The sequence below is a fragment of the Hippichthys cyanospilos genome, chromosome 10 (genome assembly GCF_059441005.1).
Source record: "Hippichthys cyanospilos isolate Australia breed blue-spotted pipefish chromosome 10, RoL_Hcya_1.0, whole genome shotgun sequence".
In the NCBI taxonomy this organism is placed as follows: Eukaryota; Metazoa; Chordata; class Actinopteri; order Syngnathiformes; family Syngnathidae; genus Hippichthys; species Hippichthys cyanospilos.
Window position 1 is genome coordinate 17,422,261 of NC_142378.1, and position 19,759 is coordinate 17,442,019.

General features: G+C 39.6%; 1 protein-coding gene across 3 annotated transcripts in view; it reads left to right on the forward strand.

The window, feature by feature from the left end:
- The window catches only part of ncanb (neurocan b), a 156,498-nt gene that overhangs the window by 71,365 nt on the left and 65,374 nt on the right, over positions 1 to 19,759 (forward strand). For all 3 annotated transcript variants that reach the window (XM_088426064.1, XM_088426065.1, XM_088426067.1), the window contains exons 8-9: positions 19 to 729; positions 9,316 to 10,425. In XM_088426064.1, coding sequence (XP_088282190.1) covers positions 19 to 729; positions 9,316 to 10,425 — 1,821 coding nt within the window. The remainder of the gene's footprint in view (positions 1 to 18; positions 730 to 9,315; positions 10,426 to 19,759) is intronic.

Here is a 19,759-nt window from a genome sequence, read left to right on the forward strand (position 1 = left end):
TCTTGTGCTTGTTTTTAGCCCACCAGCCTGCAGATGAGCAAGCCACAGATGCCCTCGCATTACTCCACGCCGTCATCCCTGCAGCACAGGCTGACTCCCCACTCAGTCCATTTCCCAAGACCTCTCCCGGGACCCGTCTGATGGACCCGAACGAAGCCTCCATGAACAACTCGTCTGACATCTCTGACGAGCACGTGGTCATTCACTTCAGGCCCGAGCAGGATTGGGGTACCCATGACGTTCCGACCAGCCGATCCCACCGAGCGGAACCCGACAACGCAAAAAGCAGCAAATCTCCGGCGGAGGTGGACAACCATGGAGGTTCGGCCCAAGAAATAGAAGATGCCTCTTTTGATACGTTCCCATCGGCGCCCTCCACCACCTCCCAGCCTCACCCGGCTAAGAGCATGCTGGCTGACTTTGTCAACACGCTAATGAAGCCTTTCAAGTACTGGGCAGGTAGCGGGACGGGGCAAACATCCAACGGGAATCAGACTTTTAGCTCACAAGCCAGCGAGAACAAGGGCAGCAGCGACAACGCTATCAAGGAGCAGGGAAGTGACACTTATTCCTCCAGGCTTCTCCATGTGAGCGGATTACAGAGCGCTGAGGACGGTCTATCCAAACAGGAGAAAGAGGAGGCGCCGCTGTTTCCTTTACTGCCTGCAGTCCGAAAAACAGGAAAACCTGTAAAGCCCACACAACAGGACGGCAAATTTGCCGATAACGGTAAGAAATATATATTATATTTTTTTGTCACTACATTATGTCAGATTCATGGTGTTCTTTCACTGGATGAACTATATTTCTATACTTCAAACTTGCCTCGTGAGAAGTCAGTGCATGGCTATGTCTCTTTTTTGTTTGTTACAGAACGTTAATGTAGTGCTGTTAATGTCCGACTTGAAAGCTTGAAAGCATATTGCGATTCGCTCTGATACACCAAAGCCGTATTGCAATACATTAGGCAATGTTTGCAAAAAATATTCTGGAGCATATATATCAACAATTAAAACGGAGAGGATCATAAAACGTGGGGTTCAGGGTTTTCTATGATGTCTCCAGCTAGTTCCCTTTTGAGTGGCAAATATGGATGTTTATGCTCCAGTTAAAGAACATGTACCGTTGCTCCAGTTAGCACATTTATTAACTGGGGTCTGCAATAATACAGACAAAGAACAAAGGTTAACATACATACATACAGTACATACACCATTCAATCCACTACTCAACAAGCAGCATAACATTCTTAACTTCTAAACTCACTGCTTTCAGCTCTAGCCAATCACAAATAAATGCTTCCTCATATGAACGAAACGCTATTAGCCTAATTGGCATGCTAGCCGAATACAACAATTTAAGCGCAAGTAAAGGACGTCACACACAAGCATACACCTGCTCTATAACACACAACTAATGTCCAAATTGAACATAACAAGGAAATAAACTCACCTTTCGTCACATACACACACAATCACAATCACAATCACATCACAAATGTGCTAGAATGTGCGTTATGAGCAACTTTATCAAGTTATGTCACGGACTGAACGGTGTCGCGGACGAGGAAAAAGGAAAACTACGGTGGGTCATTCACGTTGGACTAGTGTTGCGTTCACGGAATGCTCACAGCATGGGAAACTACAACATCACACGCAAACAGCACATCGAACGAAAGTACAAACATATAAACTATGTGGGCTTTCTAACAACAATGATAAAAAAAAAAAACGGAAAATTTTTAATAGTGTAGTGAAATTCCGTAAATGACGTTCTTTTTCAGAAGCAGCACATGGAACACTATTTTTCAAAAATAACAGCATGTCTACATTCATTTCAAGCATGCCTTTGCGTGAAATGTGAATGTAAACAAATATAGAAATTATGGAAGGGTGACATTTCTGTACCTTGTTGAGCAACTCCTGGGCTTTTGCTAACATATTGCTTCACTAAATTGTTTGAAAACAAGTCCGTTATGGATAGTTGACTGTTGCAAGCATCACTTTTTCATATTTTTGTCTGCGTTGCCAGATCCTACTTTGGACAATGCTTGCTGAATGGCATATTGTTGAATAGCATATTGCGATACACATGTATCGCTATATCGATATTATTACCCAGCCTTATACATTTTATCAACACAAGTGCAAGTGCAAGCAAAGCATTTCTGGAGACCTTAATGTCAAATGAATTGGACGGGTCCAAAAATGACTACCCATGGAAGAGTAACTGGCATGTTTGTTCAGAGCAGGAAGGAGAGGACGTCTAGGATGTAAATGGGAGGAGCTATTTGGTGTGTCGGATAGTGATGATGACTTTTGGGGCTTTTCGACAAATTCATAGTCAGCTGTGTCAAAAACAAACAAAGTATTGAAACTTCAAATCGTTTTATACTTGCAATAGTGCATGCATGAGTTTCAGCAATTGCATTGTATATTTGTATAAAATTCACCCAAATATAAGTAAAAAAGGAGGGGTCGACTTTTACAAGAGGTCGACTTGTACTTGGAGAAATATAGTATTAGCCACCTCTTATATTCCCCACCATAAAAGGGATCAAATTGTGTAGAAGACAGGCACTTCACTGCATACATCCATAGCACCGAAGATCAAGGTGCTCCTGAACTTGCCAGCCCACCCGGACATTAATATCATTGGGCATATCTGGGGTAGGATGATTTTGGATTGCTGAAAAAAATCAATTCATTTTATGGAGCATTGCCATGCGGAGAGAATGCAGTCCTCCAAACTCGTGGAAGTGTTACGACATTTAAACGTGGCTCTCATAGCACCACTAGTTAATTCAATGATATGCAAAATATGAATGTATTTGAAGTAGATTATTTGTTAAATTTTCACATACTATGTGTAGATGACGAAACTCTGTGTTCATTGAATGATCAAGCTTTCCAAAATGTTATTTTAGTATATTATATAATGTATAACAATTTAGGAGTGTTTTAGATTTCATCTGGGCAATTATAGACTGAATAGCTATATAGGTTATAGGCTGTTTCTACAAAACAGATAAGTGACAACCCGCGCATGCCTATTGCTTATATTTACGTGGGTACGTAGCGTGTAGGGAGGGCAATTTTCCTGGCAGACTAAGCCTGGCGCACTTCTGACACTAAGGTTTTGGCTTGTGAACACAATGAATTATTTCATGTATTTACTCAACAATGTCAGTTTTGATGGCTTGAAATGTAATAGTAAGTTGAATTTAACTCTGCAGTGGAGTCCTGTGTGTAGGTGAATGAAACACGTCTGCCTCCTTCACAATGTTTTCACCAACACCCCATGGGCCAAATAGATGTGACAGAGCAGCTGACAAGCACTGTAGATGCTCTTGACATGATTCACAGAGCCTCGCAATAACTTCTCTCTCCTTTTTTTTATTATTAAATGTCATACCTGCAGATGGGTGGTAGTTGTGTTCATCGCACATCTCTCTTACTCGTCTGTCTCTCGCATTGTCACCCACCGCCGGCAGTTTAATATTACCACTGCCAGAATCTGGAGGTATTCTTAGGGCAGTGAGCAAAGTCACTGAGGGTTTGTTTTGCAGCATTTTCCCGACAGCCGGCATGGGGAGGAAGTATTGACATGGCTATGCATTGCAGTCACAATTACAATAAAAACTGTACATTAGATACGTCCGCTGTCAGGTTCTCTCAAAGGCAATTTACATCAGGGATTCCCAAGGTTCTTTAGTTAACAAAGTGTTACTGTATTAAAATGACGGTACTTTTAGACATATTTTTCTTCTTAAGTCACGTAGACGCAAATTCTTAAACTAATGTTGCAACTATAAAACTATATGACGTTTCACTGCTTTATTGTTTTGACACAGCCGAAAATGTATTTGTCAAAAAGCCCTGAAAGTCACAATCACTTTCCGACATGCCAAATAACGCCCCCCATTTAACTCACGGGCTTTCTCTCCTCCCTGCTCGTCATTTGCGCAAATATCCTCATTAAGCAGTCATCTTTGGACCTGTCCAATTTGTTTGACATGGAGATCTTTGGAGATGATTTCATAATCATCTTACTTGGGTGCTTTACCCAACTGATGACTGTTGTGTGATCAAAGCGTGGAAGCCCTTCGCTGTTTCTCTCCCCACCTGCCAACATCCATGCCGTCTTGTTCAAGCACACATCCAAGGGCTGAAGGAGACAAGCAAACCGTCTTTTCCTTTTCATAATAAGTCAAAGTCTGCCGCAAAAATTATCCATGCAGCCTCGTTGACAATAAAGATGCAATAAAACAGCGCTTGACGAAAGTGAATTTGAGTGCAAATGCCCTAAAATTGATGCATACTATATCGAATTAGAGGTATATCAAATACTTTCAAGCCTTGACATGAAGTACTTATTTCGCATTCAAATGAATTCAAATGAATGCTATTCAACCACAGATTTGTGGAAAAAATTGGTGTGTTTTAAGTTATGTGGTTAAAAGTTGACCTACCCCCATTATGGGGCTTGAAAAGAAGGGAAAAAAACATGCCTTGTACTATATGTTATGTTATGTTTTTCATGGAGTCAAATGCCATTGTGTTATTAATGTTTTCACAAACTGCCTAATAGAATAAGGAACAGAATGTTCGGTGGTGTGTTTCTTTCACCTTTTCAAAAATGCAGTTTACGTGATTTCCTCTGGGAAAAATGGACAATAATCGACTATAGAATCAATTGTGTTCTACTTGGGGATTCTCTTTATGTGTAAACGTCCCATTGACTGAATGACATGCCTATTACTGCATGATTAATCCTGATTAATATACTTTTTGTGAATGGGTTGGCTAGTAAAAGTATAAATGGCAATTATGTTTGCCTGCCTCCTATGGAAATGATTCCCACGCTCGCGGACCTCACAAGCGTCAGGCAATACCTTTTGAATAATACATTTTGCCTTTTAATATTTCATGCATACAGTATTCGTGTGTGTTCTTCTGATGATAATCTGTTCTTTACTGTATACGTTGACACACTTGATAAATCATGACGTTGGGCTATTTCAGCCAGCTCCTCTAAATAACACTACTGACCTAAATAAACACAAAACAGCCATGAGTCACAAATGCTGACTGGATGAATTATTGATGGTCGAGACAGTGTCTGCTTTTAGGCCAGAAGCAGATAAGCTACTAGGGACCACTTGGTTTAAATAAACAGGACTCGAGTCATTTTGCTTATCGCTTCTCTCGCTGCAATTGCAAAGATTGTTCCGGTAAAACCATCCGGAGGAAAGAAACTGGAAAGTGTGAAATGACTTTGAAATACATACTTTCCTGCCTCCCTTTTTGTGTGTGTGTTTCTTTACACACTTGTGCAGCGCCCAAACAGCTCAATCAATTACACCAGGTTGTTCCGTCAGCCGAGGAATGAAAAGTCCCAAAACGTACAGTAAAACGGCAGCTCCAGCCTACCGCTTGTGTATTAGGATAAAATATACAAGAAAAATGTCTCTTGGTTGCAAGCTAACGTTTTTCATTGCTCCCACGCAGCCACATTTAAAGACTACAGAGAGCACTTGAGAGGCAACTCGGTACATTAGAAGGTCTTTTACTACAGTGGGAAACCATCTCGCTTAAAACTTAATCTGAAGCTGTACTCTTGAGTTTCTTATCAGTGTTTTAATGTAAAACTTTGTTACAGTATATGCACTATTATTGTAGTTAGTTAGTTTGTTTTAGGCGGATTTTGTCAGGCCCACTGTTTCGCCCCACTTACAGGCAAGTGTCCCGTGCAAGTCCAATTGGTATGTGTGTGTGCTATGTGTGTCTCAAACACACAGTTCTTCATCGCGATTCACAAGGAAATTACTTATACTAATATATATATATATATATATATATATATATATATATATATATATATATATATATATATATAATATAATATAATATAATAATTTTGAGTTATATTTCTTCGTATTTATATTCATCATCATCATCAAAACCTTTCAATTTAGAATGCATGAGGCTGCTTTGACATTCTTCAAACTCTATTGGCACTTACCTTGGTGGGGGTTGCATTCACCAGGTGTATGCAGGAGCAAAGAAAGCAAGCACTGTCCTCACGGTCTTGTGGATGAAAGCCTGAGATGGAACATGACTGAAATTCTGACATATACCATGGATAATATAATAAAATGCTTAATTGTTGAAATCCACATGAAGAAATTTGCTAATTTTGATCGAACCCCATTATCTTGTCTTGGTATCTTTAATAAGAAATTAGTTAACATGATCAGTTATTGTAACAAATAAAAACAAAACAAAAAAATTGAATGCTTTGTGGAGACTTTATTGAAGATCTGTTTAACCCAAATGGCCACTAAAGAACAACTGATTTCATCAGCACAATGTAGAGTCAATGTCTTCTGTAATCTTGAAATCTTGAAACCTAGTAGAAAAGCAATAGATACGGCCACATTAATAGTCGAAATATTTATAAAGAAAATTTATAATAAAATAGTAAGTGGCCTTTTTGGAAATGATCTATCTGATCAATCGTTTGTTTTCGCAATCCTCCAAAAACATACAGATAAAACAGTGAAACAAACATTTTACTTGTCAGAAAAAAAATCAAGAACACCATTGCTGCCCTTAAAGAGGAATATTGAAAAGCAAAATTGGTCTGATGTTCAGTCAAATGAAGACCCCAAGCTTCCATATAAAATATTTCTGTCAACCATAATCTTACTGTATCTTACATTGTCCATTAAGACCAGTGACATGGAAGTGTCAAGACTTGATCAAACCATGGGGATGGAAAATGCATGTAAAAACAGGAAACAGAAAATATTAAATGGTATTATAAATGCAGAGTATTATGTGTATTTATAATGCCATACCAGTATAACGACATATATATTCTTATTGATGAAATAATAACCACAACAAATGAATTTAATGAATACCTTATTCGTGTAGGTAGTAAATTAGAAAAAGAAATTCCAGAAGAAAAAAGAAGAAATGAGAACAGCCCATCAACAGTGTGAGTGCTGTAAACGATATACTGTAGAAATATGCAATGTTGTAAAATTGTACAGAATATGCCGTACAACTTTTACACACATGTGTAACATGTACTTTCAAACTGGTATCTTACTTGCTTAGCTTACTTAGTAGGCTTGCAGTACTCATCGCTTCTCCTGTCAGACATTGAAGGGTAAAATGGCTCAGGCAGGATAAAGATATTTACCAGGCAGTGACTATGAGGTGAGATCAGTTTTTTTCTTTTTTTTTTTTTTTTAGGTTATAAGCCCAGAAGTGTAATGAGAATTGCGGAGAATTCGCAGCCTGTCAGTCCACTGTACTGTACTTTGTTTGTCAAACGGCCAAACGGTGATGAGAAAGCAGGACAATGCTTCAAAATAAAACGTGGGATATCATGTAATATATGAGACGAATGACCTTGTAATGCTTACGTATATCTCGATCATCATTACCTCCCAGTATGAGCTGCCTTTGATGTAAACAACACTGTACTAATTTTTTCTCGATTGACATCCTTTTTTTCGGCTGAGTTTTATTTTTTTTCTTATCATTGAGTGAGATGTTATGTGGGCGACTAACAATAGCTAGGCAGACACCCCTAATATAGGAGAAGGAAGGGGTATGACTCAATAAGTTCATCATCTTCTTCCTGCTCCTTTTGAACATGTAAAAACTGTTAGGGGTGTGCCAAAAAATTGAATCACATAATAATCGGCGTTCTCATTTACTACAATTTAAGTCGATATAAAATTCCAACAATATTTCAGATAAAAAGAAATCGATCGGTCTGGGGCGCAGGCGTTATGTTTGTGACCGATGGGTTGAAATGGGCACTCCGGCTATCTCCCATATTCCAAAAACATGCATGGCAGGTGAATTGGACATACTAAATTGTCCTTAGGTGTGATTGGGCCCGTGAATGGTTGTTCGTCTCTGTTGGCCCTGCAATTGGCTGGCAACCAGTTCAGGGTGTCCCCAGCCTTCTGCCAGAAGCCAGCTGAGATAGGCGCCTGCGACCCTTGTGGATAAGCGCCTATAGAAATGGTTCCTGTTTGGATTTTTTGGGGGTAAATTTAGTCTTTTTTTTTTTTTTAATAAGTAGGTCACTTTAAATTAAACTTCAGCTGAGTGTGGCAATAAACAGCTTGAAGCCACAACTATCATTTTGGTCCAGATGGCAGAAAGCGGCTATAATCAAAATGGAGGCAGTAGAGTTCCTGAAAGTCACACTTGTGTTTCTGTTTCCACCGTGTCCGTTCAAGCCCACGGTATTGGATTTTTCCTTAGCTGTGTGTCACAGCCACTCAGTGACAATGTGAGAGTGAAAAGTCGTCCCTCTCAATATATGTGCCTGCGACTGACTGGCAGCCGACAGGGTTTTGTCTGCCTTCCGCCCAAAGTCAGCTGGGTTAGGTTCCAGCTCTATGCATCCCTGAACCGCATAAGTGGTATAGAAAATGGATGGATGGTTTCATGTGATTAAAATTTGCTCCGAAAGCCTCCGTATATATTCTGGGATATACTGATGTGGCTACTTTTAGCAGTGCCTGGCACCTCACAGCAAGCCCCGTAAGCTCCCAAACAGAATGTTTTGAAGAAGGAACAGCTAGGAGTTTTCCTTGACAACTGCTTGCCAGTCATGCGCATGTACTGAATCTGTTCCTTAGCCATTAGCGACTCTCCTGCCTCAGCCAGTATGCGTTCCCATTTCAGTTTGCTTTCCTCAGTCTGATTTTGCTGCTTTTTTTAACCTTGGAGATTATTCTCATCCAACATTTGACTAATCGACCGAGGAAAGTGGAGAGGAGCAGAACAACGCAAAGGAAGAAGAGTTGCTAACAATTAGCGATAATGACAATCATGTTTCCTCAAGTCGTTATCAAGATACATTCTGCTAGTATAAGCTGTTCAATTGGTTTCTAGTGTAGCAAGTCAACTGCCACAGGCCTGCTTGCTTTTTGACTTAACGTCTTACTCAGTCTGTCCTTTTCTGCTTTTATCTCCATTTGAATTGTTGGCGTCAGATCTTTAAGTTTCTGGGTGTTGTCTATTGAGGACACCGACTTCTGTGAAGACAAAATACTCATTTGAAGTGATTGTGGCTTTTGTGCCTAGTGATTTAATCGCAGTTCACAAAAGAGTTAGTTGCATGTTTGCTATTGTGCATCCTGTACTGTTCAAAGAGCTCGTGTAAGCCTGTCTAAGGTTTAATTGCTAATTCCACAACCATGAAATTAAGGGCAGCCCACACCTACCCACCCACTGTTAATGCAATCAAATTAATGCTCTGATTCTGTGTTCCCTGTAGGGATAACTGCACTGGGCCCTGAAGGCAAATCGAGCTCCAGTGAACGGGTCAAATTTCCCAAAGGAGGTCCAGCATGGGGCATCAAGTCATTACGGCGCTTTAGAGTAGGCTTTCCCACGAATCTTGGCACAAGCCACACTTGGGAGCCTCAGGAAGCCAAATCGGGGCCCCTTGAGATAATAACCCTGCCCAACTCCTTTCGACAAGACACCGCGGAAAACTATTCGGGTGAGGGGAGGTACCAAGATGGAGATGAGGCACCAACAATCACCGCGACTGAGACAGTTCAGGAAAAGGAAGTTGAGGGGAGCGGTGTAGGTAATAGTTTTCCCGGAAACTTTGCCAATACTATTGCCAGCAGGAATGTCAAGCTACATCCAGAATTTGTGTCTTTACCGCACCAAAGCCAGAGTGAACCTGTGACTGTAGCTGAACTTACTACTTTGTCTCAGTGGCAACTTGTGGCACAACCAACCACCACCTCATCTCAAAGAGCCGAGGAAGCCCGTGGTGAGATCATCTACGTTCACGGGCCAGCTGACAATCTCTCTGATGCTACTCGTGGCTCCAGTGGTAACTTCACTCCCGTTCTTAAGAAGCAAAGGAAAGGTGCAGGAAGAAAACTCGGTCGCGGTGCAGCCAAGGTGATCACTTCCACACCAGAGCCCTCAAAGGATGTGTTGACCACCACAGAGATCACCACGGCACAGCTTCCGACAACCAGAGAAACAACCAGTACAGATCTTACAACCACAGCTGGCACTATTGACCTTTCCTCCAAAAGCTTCTTTGCGCAGGAATCATCCATTTCTGTCTCATGGACAGAGAAGACCACAAACAACATGGGAGACAACTCCTCAACGGAATCATCATCAACAACCACCAGTCAATTGACGAGCACTGGATCATACTCGAAGGATGCTGTTACAGAAATGGAGTCCAGGTTGGCAGTGTCTGAGTCCTTTGTGTTTGGAAGTAGTTGGATCCCTTCCAAGAGCCCTACTCCAAAGTCAGAGGAACACAAGACTCCAGCGGTGACGGACAGCAAAGGTGCGAGAAACCCTTTTGGAGGCCTGCTACCCAATTGGGCTTTTGGGTTCATCCCTTCAGGTATGATCACGCTCGTTATCGTCATCTATTATCACATTATCTAATCAGCCATGATTAGAGTCTGATTGTATGCAACTTGTCATAGGCAATGTGCAGGTGTCCTCGGATTTGTTCAGTTCAATTTTCATCCTAATTGCCATCTCAAAGGCAACAGGTCTCAGTTTTAAAAGTAACTGTCTTTGTTACACCTCTGATACTATGTCGGAAACTTACATAATCAAGTGGTAACTTCAATCCACCCACCCAAACTCACAGTATACTACGCAGAGTGCTGTGAAAATGCTAGTTATTTTTAAATTGAAATATGCGTAATGAATCTGCGCACAGAATGCAATCAATAGTCGCATAAAGTGTACCTCCATATATATATATATATATATATATATATATATATATATATATATATATATATATATATATATATATATATATATATATATATATAATATAGGAATAATGGCATCCAATTGTATTTAGTTTAAGTTTGTTGGAACCTAAGTAACTTTCTGTCAGGTATGCCATGGCCGCAGCCATGTTTGCGCCTGGAAGTCGAATCGTGACGTAGAGTTGTTGATAGCCAAGTTTGGATGCTATAAACATGCAATGCAAATTGTGGATCTCCTGAGGTACGCCTTAAATCGACCGTTTTTATCAGTATCACTTTAACACACTTTAACTAGGGGTGCAACTCACAATTGTTTTAATAGTCACTAAAACTGCTAATGATGTTGTCAATTTCCCACTCTTAAAAATAAAAAAAATAGGACATTACTTCAAATTGATCATATTGAAAATAAATTTTGTGATTCGATTAACGCTTTGGTCATAGAATGTTGGAAAATACTAGGCCAAACTGTTGATCATTGTTTTCCATTGTAATCAGACAATATTGACATTTAACAAGATGAAAGTCTGTGAAATTGGACAATTTGAATGAAAATAAATATACAATTCATCACTTATCAATAATCATTACATATCAATTTAATAATCTATGAATTGTTGATTAATCGTTGTGCCTCCAATTGTAACCCCGGTTTACCCGGAATTAATTCCTGTAATGTCTGGGCTTGCCAATTGAAAAGGCGAACTGGGTTTGGGTTAGGTAAGATAGCAAGCAGCTTAGGCATGACATAAAGTCTTTGTGAGGCAGAAAAGTCCACTGTGCTGCCCTAACCCTAATTCTATGATGCATCCTACATCTATCCCTTTGTACCCATCGTGGTGTCGAAATCAGTCCAGAGAGCAGTGAGGTGAGCGCATCCAGGTCTTGGTGGGGTAATTAAAGGGTCCGCGCGAGTGCAATTAGGTGGACTGTGGGAGTGACAAAGATCCTCGCCCACCCCCAACAAATCAATGTAGACGCAATCTTACAAGATGGGCCTCATAATTGACTGCGCTCTCGCCTCCCTTTCTAATTGTTTTTCATTCGTTCCCTCGCTTTTGTTGAGCCCCCGCCAAACAAATATCGCCCGCCTCTCCTTCGTTCGCCGCACTGGCGGTCACGCTTGTTTGTCACAGCATGTTGTCATTGATTTGGATGATAGCTGATGGGCCCTCCACCGTGGTGGGAAAGCACAGAGAAAATTAAAATCATTTCTCACGGCGCCGTCTGTGTAATTATCAGCCGCAGTGTGTTTTTAATTGAACATTTCTTGGAGCACTGCCTTCTGCCCACAGTTTTGCGAGTTCAAACACTCTGAAACTGTTTCTTTGTGATACTTTGGCAGAAGGCTGGGCAAAACCACATGTGACGTGGCTAAGACATAATTATAAAAAGTAAACTTGTTCATTGAAAGCTATTCCACACCCACCCAGATGAGGTAAACATTGACACGATGGGAGAAAAAAAAAAAAAACCCGAAGCACAAAAAAACATTTAATCAACGTTTTACTCCTCAAATGTACTAAAATGCACTTTTCAAACACATTGTGAATTCATTTAAAATAGGGCTGGGCGATTTTACTTTATTTTTATTTATTGATTTTATTTTACTTTATTGCTGGGCCATCAGTCACCCTGTCCCCCATTCTGTCATAGTCAGCCATTTTTTTAACCCTTTCACTCCCGTTGGGCCTATGCATGCCACATCTTTTCAAGAATGGAAGCGGGTATAGGAATGGTAGCAATGATATGAAATGGCATCACAGCAGTTGTTTACCCATCTATCTACAGATTCTAGTGGCATTTAGCAACTTTTCCCATAAACAACAAGCCAGTGGGGCCCACTGTCAACAAGGTAGCTTGAGCTGTACAATTTCTTCAATTAACTGTGTGGTAATGTGGAAATATATTGATAATATGTGCTATGTACAGCATGTGTGTTACTATACATTACATTGATTACTATTTATTGTAGGCGTTTGGTGATCATTTTCACTTCTCTGGCACGTTTTTTGCATCAGTATCATGGTCTGTGGGATATACATTCCCAGTGGTATTTAGACATATTTCTTAAGGGAGTATTGGTTGAGTTCTAAATTGATCCACTTGTATTGTGACAGTTGGCTTCTAAGCATTTGTGTATTTTGCACCTTCCTTCGCATAATCCCGTCGCTTATAGGATGACATTGGAATGGACGGCTCTTGTCGGACAATTACAAGAGTAAAACCCCCGCATCGGGTTAACCTTTTGTAGTTGTCAGGTGTACAGCAGAAGAAATTACAAGAGGGAGAGAAAGGGCAGCGGGGGTGGACAGCTCGAGATGGAAGAAAAGAAGACAATAGCAGAGAAGGTTGGTGTGTCCTCTAAGGTGTTATACTGTAGGTGGGAGTCTATAAATTTCACAGTGATCAATAATAGCAGCACTGTCTTATGTCTTTTTACACCAAGGGCCTCTTTATATTTTTACATCTTTCTTCCTTTAATCGTGTTTCTTTCTGTGGTTTGGTTTCATTCTCAGACTTCTGCGTTTGACCTCTGTCATATCTTGGTCTAACTTTCTCATCGCTTGTCTGTCTGGCCTCCAGCCCTTTCATACGTAAAAGCTATTTACTTGCAATAGCCTATTTACAATTTATTCAGGAGGATTTCTTGTCCTCGTTGCCCAATGAAAAATCATCTATCTCCAGTTAATGAAGTCAAGTTTATTTATGGCGTCACTGAACCACAAAATTTAGCCAAAAGCACATTAGTCCTTGAGCATATCAAAACCACACACCTCACCTGCCCCGTACATTATGTACAGTGCTTTGGGATATGAATTTAATTTGTTTGGTGATCACACTTTCAAACTCAAAACACAAAATGTTTCCAATCATTTCTCCTCTTTGATGTGAATAGAAACAATATTCATCTGTAACACACATATATTAAAAACATTTTTAAACGTTGTGCGTCCTTATGGCAATTCCTTCTGGTGTACATAAGTTGGCCACATGGGGGCATTATAATATGAAGTCTTACATACACAAACAAGTTAGGGTTTAAATTAGGGAGACACCTTGGCCTGGTTGCCAGCCAATCACAGGGCACACAGAGACAAACAACTGATCACACTCACAATCACACCTAAGCGCAATTTGGAGTGCCTTATACACCTATGCATGTGTTTGAAATGTGGGAGGAGACAGGAGTGCCCGGAGAAGACTCATGCGGGCACGGGGAAAACATGCAAACTCCATGCGGAAAAGCAGGGGCAAGTATAGAATAGAAACTGGAGCCTCTGAACTGTAAGGCAGATGTGCTAATCAGTCTGCTCCGTGCCGCGTAGAGACTTAGTATGATGCAAAATTCAAACATTAGTCTTATTTTGAACAGAAAATAAAAAGTGTACATGACATATGAGTGAGTATATGTCAAGAAAAGCTTCTAGAAGTCTATGGCATGATCTTGAACAGCCTAAAGCCTTTTTAAAGATCTCTTCTTTTTTTTTTTCTATCTGCCAAACTATTAATTTGGGGAATTAGTTGACTGACCCCCAAATTTAGAGGAACCTCGTACAAGCAAGCAGTTTGTGACAAGAAGAAAACTTCGTGGGGCAATTTGGTTCGATTGACAACTTGGAAAAACATTGGATAGAAGGGAGTGACCAGGGACGAATGAGAGAACATTGTGCAAGATAACAGACATATCCACATCTGATGGTAAAATTATTTGTTGTTTTTTTCCAGCTGTCTTGGCAAGCTGATCATAATTATTAAACCTGTTAAATACTTGCAAAGACACAACCGTATTTCAAATCAGTTTTTTCCTCATAAACATGTAAAGTCTTTCAAAATTAAAATCTCAGTTCAGATTTTCTAAAAATCCGTACGTTTGTATGCTATATCAGTGAAAGCCCTCCTGACCTGAGTCTGTAACCAAGAGGGAGCAGACGGCCAACAACATCAATAGTCCTCCAGCCAGTCCTCAAACAAATTGGAGAGTTAAATTCTGGAGCAGAGAAAATTTGAAGTGTGCGGGCGCTTGGCATGAGGGGGTAAAGATAAATGGAATCAGGGGCAAGCCAGAGTGGCACATTACCAGTGTTTCTCCAGATGGATGTTTCAGGTTGTACGCCAGCTCACAGAAGCCAATTGATTTGTCTGGCCTGTCCTCTTTCTGACACTCATATTTTTCTTTTTTACGGCTTCCCTCGTCGGGCGCGGCCCCGCGTCTTTTCTTGCTCTTTGGGTCTTTGCTTTGGATCGTATTTTGATCAGCAACTTGAACCCAGGACAGTCGGCCTCAAAGCTGTCAATCCCTAAAAACTGTAAATTCTTCTGCCTGCTTTGAAGTGTGTTTTTTACATACCTGGGTTTGTGCCTATTTCATTTAATGAGACGTATTCTTCTCTCTGCTTAAATCGGAAAAGACACAGCATGCACACTTTTTTTGGCTGCCCATATTCTCCGATTGACTGAGGTCAGCCCTCCGCTTTTATGAAATGTAGACACTCTGGGTGCATCACCCATCAAACCGGGGCTGTTCCCCAAGATATCTCTGAAGCATCTTATGGTGCCTCTCCTTCAAAAACTATACTAAAGTCTAGCGCCTCTCAAAGGCAAAACATCATATTGCAGGGGTTGTTTTTTACCACCCAATTCTACTTATTCATGCTGAGATGTGGATGTGCACATGGACCTTTTTCTGACCTGAAAGGAGCATTTCCACATTCTGATGGTGGCTTGAAATTTTGAAGCGCCGAAATACAGTCTGGCCGTGATTTTTTTATGTATTTCTTTACTTTTCAATAAATCGATTCTCTATGTGCACATTTTCCTAAGCATTCTATTATGATCACAGTATTCTGATTGAGTTGCTGGATTTTTTAAAAGAATGCATGTAAAACACACACATCTTCATAGGATCCTGAATAATGAGCCGCGCGTGTGTTATTGACGATAACTGTATCTATGGACAAATATTTTTCCTCAATCTGTTTATTTATACATAAGTGTTGTTTTCTTTAACACTGTTTGTAAAAACAGCGTTTGTATGTTCTCCCCATGCCTGCATGGATCTTGTCCAGGTACTTTCCTCCCACATGCCCAAAAGCATACTTGGGGTATACTGGGATAGGCTCCAGCACGTCCCGCGGCCCTTGTGTGGGTAAGCGGTAATAACAATGGATGGATGGGTTCTAAACAATAACTCAATTTAATAATTGATTAGTATTCAATTAACTGAATGATTTACACAGCTCTGCATTTTCCTGTATAGATCGCTAGCAGAAGACACTTACTGTCTATTTAACTAATTTGGGGATTATAGAATAACTGAGACTCTACAGCAGACCTAAAGAAAAAAAAAGAATTTGTAATAGGCACATTGTTACTTTTCATTTATATTGTGACATTATGTCAGGCAGGCAGTTATCCTCTTGGACTAATAATATCAAACACTATCACTGCTTATTTAAGGAACTCTTTTGCCAGAAGCACAGGTGCAAACTCTTACATGCTGACTGTGCATTGACTCTTTGAAACGCATGAAGTAGTGAATTAATGAGGCAAGACAAAGTGTCGACAATGAGCTTAAGTGCACAGGGGAAAATTCACTCATGTGGGCCTCTAAAATTACATCACTAGACTGTTCATATCTTTGCCATTCCCAATAGTGCGACCGCTGAGGATAAGCACAGTCACTTATACAAGTACAGGACTATATATATATATTATACATCACATATGGCGCTTGAGCACAAAAGTTTGTGAGCCGCTGTGCTGCCTTTGCTGCAGTATCAAAGTGATGAATTTCAAATGTAGGCCTAACAAAGAAAACCAGCATGGATAGTATTATGCTATTATTCCATTCATGGAAGCAGCACTTCAACATCACCACATGCCTATACACATCAATAAAGGATGCTGGTCACATACCTTCAAACAAAAACAGTATTCATATATTTGTTCTCAAATGCAAATACTTTTAGCTAAAGCTATATATATATATATATATATATATATATATATATATATATATATATATATATATATATATATATATATATATATATATATATATATATATATATATATATATAATGTAATTTGTTGGGCTTGCGGAGAGTTTAAAATAGGCTGGGACTGAATGAGCTAGAATGAATTTCCTTTGCTTACATAAACTCACCAGGATATGGTACAAGAAAAATGTTTGCAAAAGTGGCATAAAAGGATAGAGGAAAAACCACGACCACTAAATAATTCAATAAGGGACTTTCTGCAGTGTAAATAAGTGTAATCAGCGGCTTCGTTGGCATTCCAGTTAAGGAAAATGTTCATTTATTCTTTAATAGTCAATAAAAACCCAACAGCCATGTTTTAAGGAAAGCTAAATCAGCTTCTAAAAGTGAATTTACTAACGTGAATGTAGCCTATGGAAAAGCTGTCTTAAACGAGTATGTTTATGATGTCATAAAGGTGGCTTATTATCTCTGCTGTCACAACACAACTTGATTATTGGTCCTCTAGAGGCCCGTCACAAGCTGTTGTGTTTTACTTTGCAGACTGAGCAACCCAGATGTCCTATTAAGGCAGACTAATGACTGACTCTCTTGATCCTTACTGCTCCCGCATCGCCCCGCGAAATGCAAAACACTTTTGGGTTGTTTTATTTTATAAACACTTTTTCATCTCACGCAGCTCTCAAAAACATCTTTCGGGAGTACACACGCACACAAAAACTGTGTTTAATTCAGTAGCACAACAGATGCCGCATGACGTTTCCCCCTTGCAAAACCTACTTTTTAAATATGTATTTCTCTTGTTGGAAATATGTGTCTCATGCTCACATATTGTTAAACATTGCGGTGAACTCATTTGCATTTCTTATTTTATTCCTCGACTTTGCACAATAACCCTAAGATAGATGGTGTGTTTTCATTTTTATTATTTATTTAGTTTGGGATCAGCTCCTCCAGTTGCATAGCGCCTTGGAGCATAAATATGGGCGTGCACATCATTTTGGACTCGTCTTCTAGAATCCTAATTAATATATTTTGCTAACCAAAAGAGCATCACCTACAGAGGCGCATCAACAATAACAATCCGTGCATGAAGTAGAGAAGGTGGAAATTAGTCTTCATTAGATTCCGATGGGTGGGCATGCCTTCGTGTTGTGCTCATGTTCCGGATAATTCATTTGTCCCGGTCAGTTGACCTGCCTTGTCAGAAATATTGAAGATGATCAAATGTTTAAGGATGCACTAAACTGACAGGTTTCCTTTTTTAATTAAAACGGCAGACAAATCCAGGTAAAGGTTATTTTTCAAGTTTGAAATGTACAATATCATTATTTAGTCCAGAATTTTCATTTTGCTCCATCCTTACCAATAGAAAATTGTTTTAGTTGTAAATTAAATGATGTTGTGATCCGGCACGTTGTATCAAATTTGTTACGTTGAGTCATGTGATTCTGTGTTACGTTAACACTGAGCCTTTCTAATGCATTATATTGGTTGTGATATGTTAATTTAAGTTACATTGACTTATTTTACTGCAGTGCTTCTCAATTAATTTTTGCAGTGTCCCCCACCTGCTAGGAAAGAGAAAACATTTCCTACTTGCTCCAGTGACTGTAAATGATATCGTTATTTATGAAAAATTATGTAAAACTATCATATTTAACATTAAAATTAAAAAAAGCAATATAAAATACATTTTCAACAAATGTTAATTTTTAAGCCGATTCCTTGGGGTCAGCCCCCCCTCCCTGATTGTATGTCTACTTACAGTACTTGCAGCGAGGATTCAGATTCTGTCAAGTTAGGTTGTATTGAGTCACGTTATGCAGAATTGCACTAAGTTGTTCTTTTTTTGCTTAATGCTTAATTAAATTGCATTTCATGGTGTAATAGTGCATTGAGTTCTAATAAGTTACATTATAATGTTGTTATATTGCCTTACCATGGTTTGCATTAAGTTACATCATGTTAATTTGCTTCATGTTATTGCTTTGCTCTCATTGTGTAAATAATTCCAAAATGCTGTGGTCCACATGGATGTCCTAACATACTATGCATCACTTACTCCAGTTCCGCTTGTTAGAAATTGTGCATTTTGTCTTCCTGTTACCAGAGATCAAGCCCAAATTAATGAGGAATTATGCAGTCATGTAAGAAACGTGTTACAGTACTTTTCTCTGAAAACATTTAAAACAATTAAAACACGTAAGAGAGATATCAGTTTCATTTGTCTTCATATTCAGAGCGTAGCAAGTCTACAAAGATCAGGATCTGGGCCATTTTGTCTTCTAAGCCTTCTACTGCTCAACCTGGTAGTAGATGAGACAAAAAATTTCTTTCAGCCCAGTATTTTCAAAATTTGTCAAAAAAACATGAAAAGCATGCAGGGATGAGGCTCTCAAGGACCGGCCTAAACAGAGAATTGCTTTTCCATAATATTATTGGAGATCAAAATGACTTATACATTATGACCGAACGATATATTGTCTCTGAATGAAAACGGTTCAAAAATACTGGTCAAAGGGAATGTCTAAAAGCAAACTTCAAACTGTGACAATAGAGTGTAAAAGTTATATTCAAAGAGCATGGTTTTAAATGATATCCAAAAACAATATTTCAAAGTCACGCCGGACCAATATTAAATGAAAATAACCTTCACTGTTTGACTACATTTGAGATCAATTATTCAGGATCAATATATCTCGGTGGAGCAGTGGTTAGCACGTCTGCCTCATAGTATGCATGTTCTCCCCGAGCCCTCGTGGGTTCTCTAAGGGCACTCCGGCTTCCGCCCACACTCTGAAAACTTGCGTGGCAGGTGTATTGGACATGCTAAAATGTACTTAGATGTGATTAGGTCCGTTGTTAGGTCCATGGTGTTTCGTCTGCGTGCCCTGCAATTGGCTGGCAACCAGTTCAGAGTATGTCCCCCTGCCTACCTCTCGAA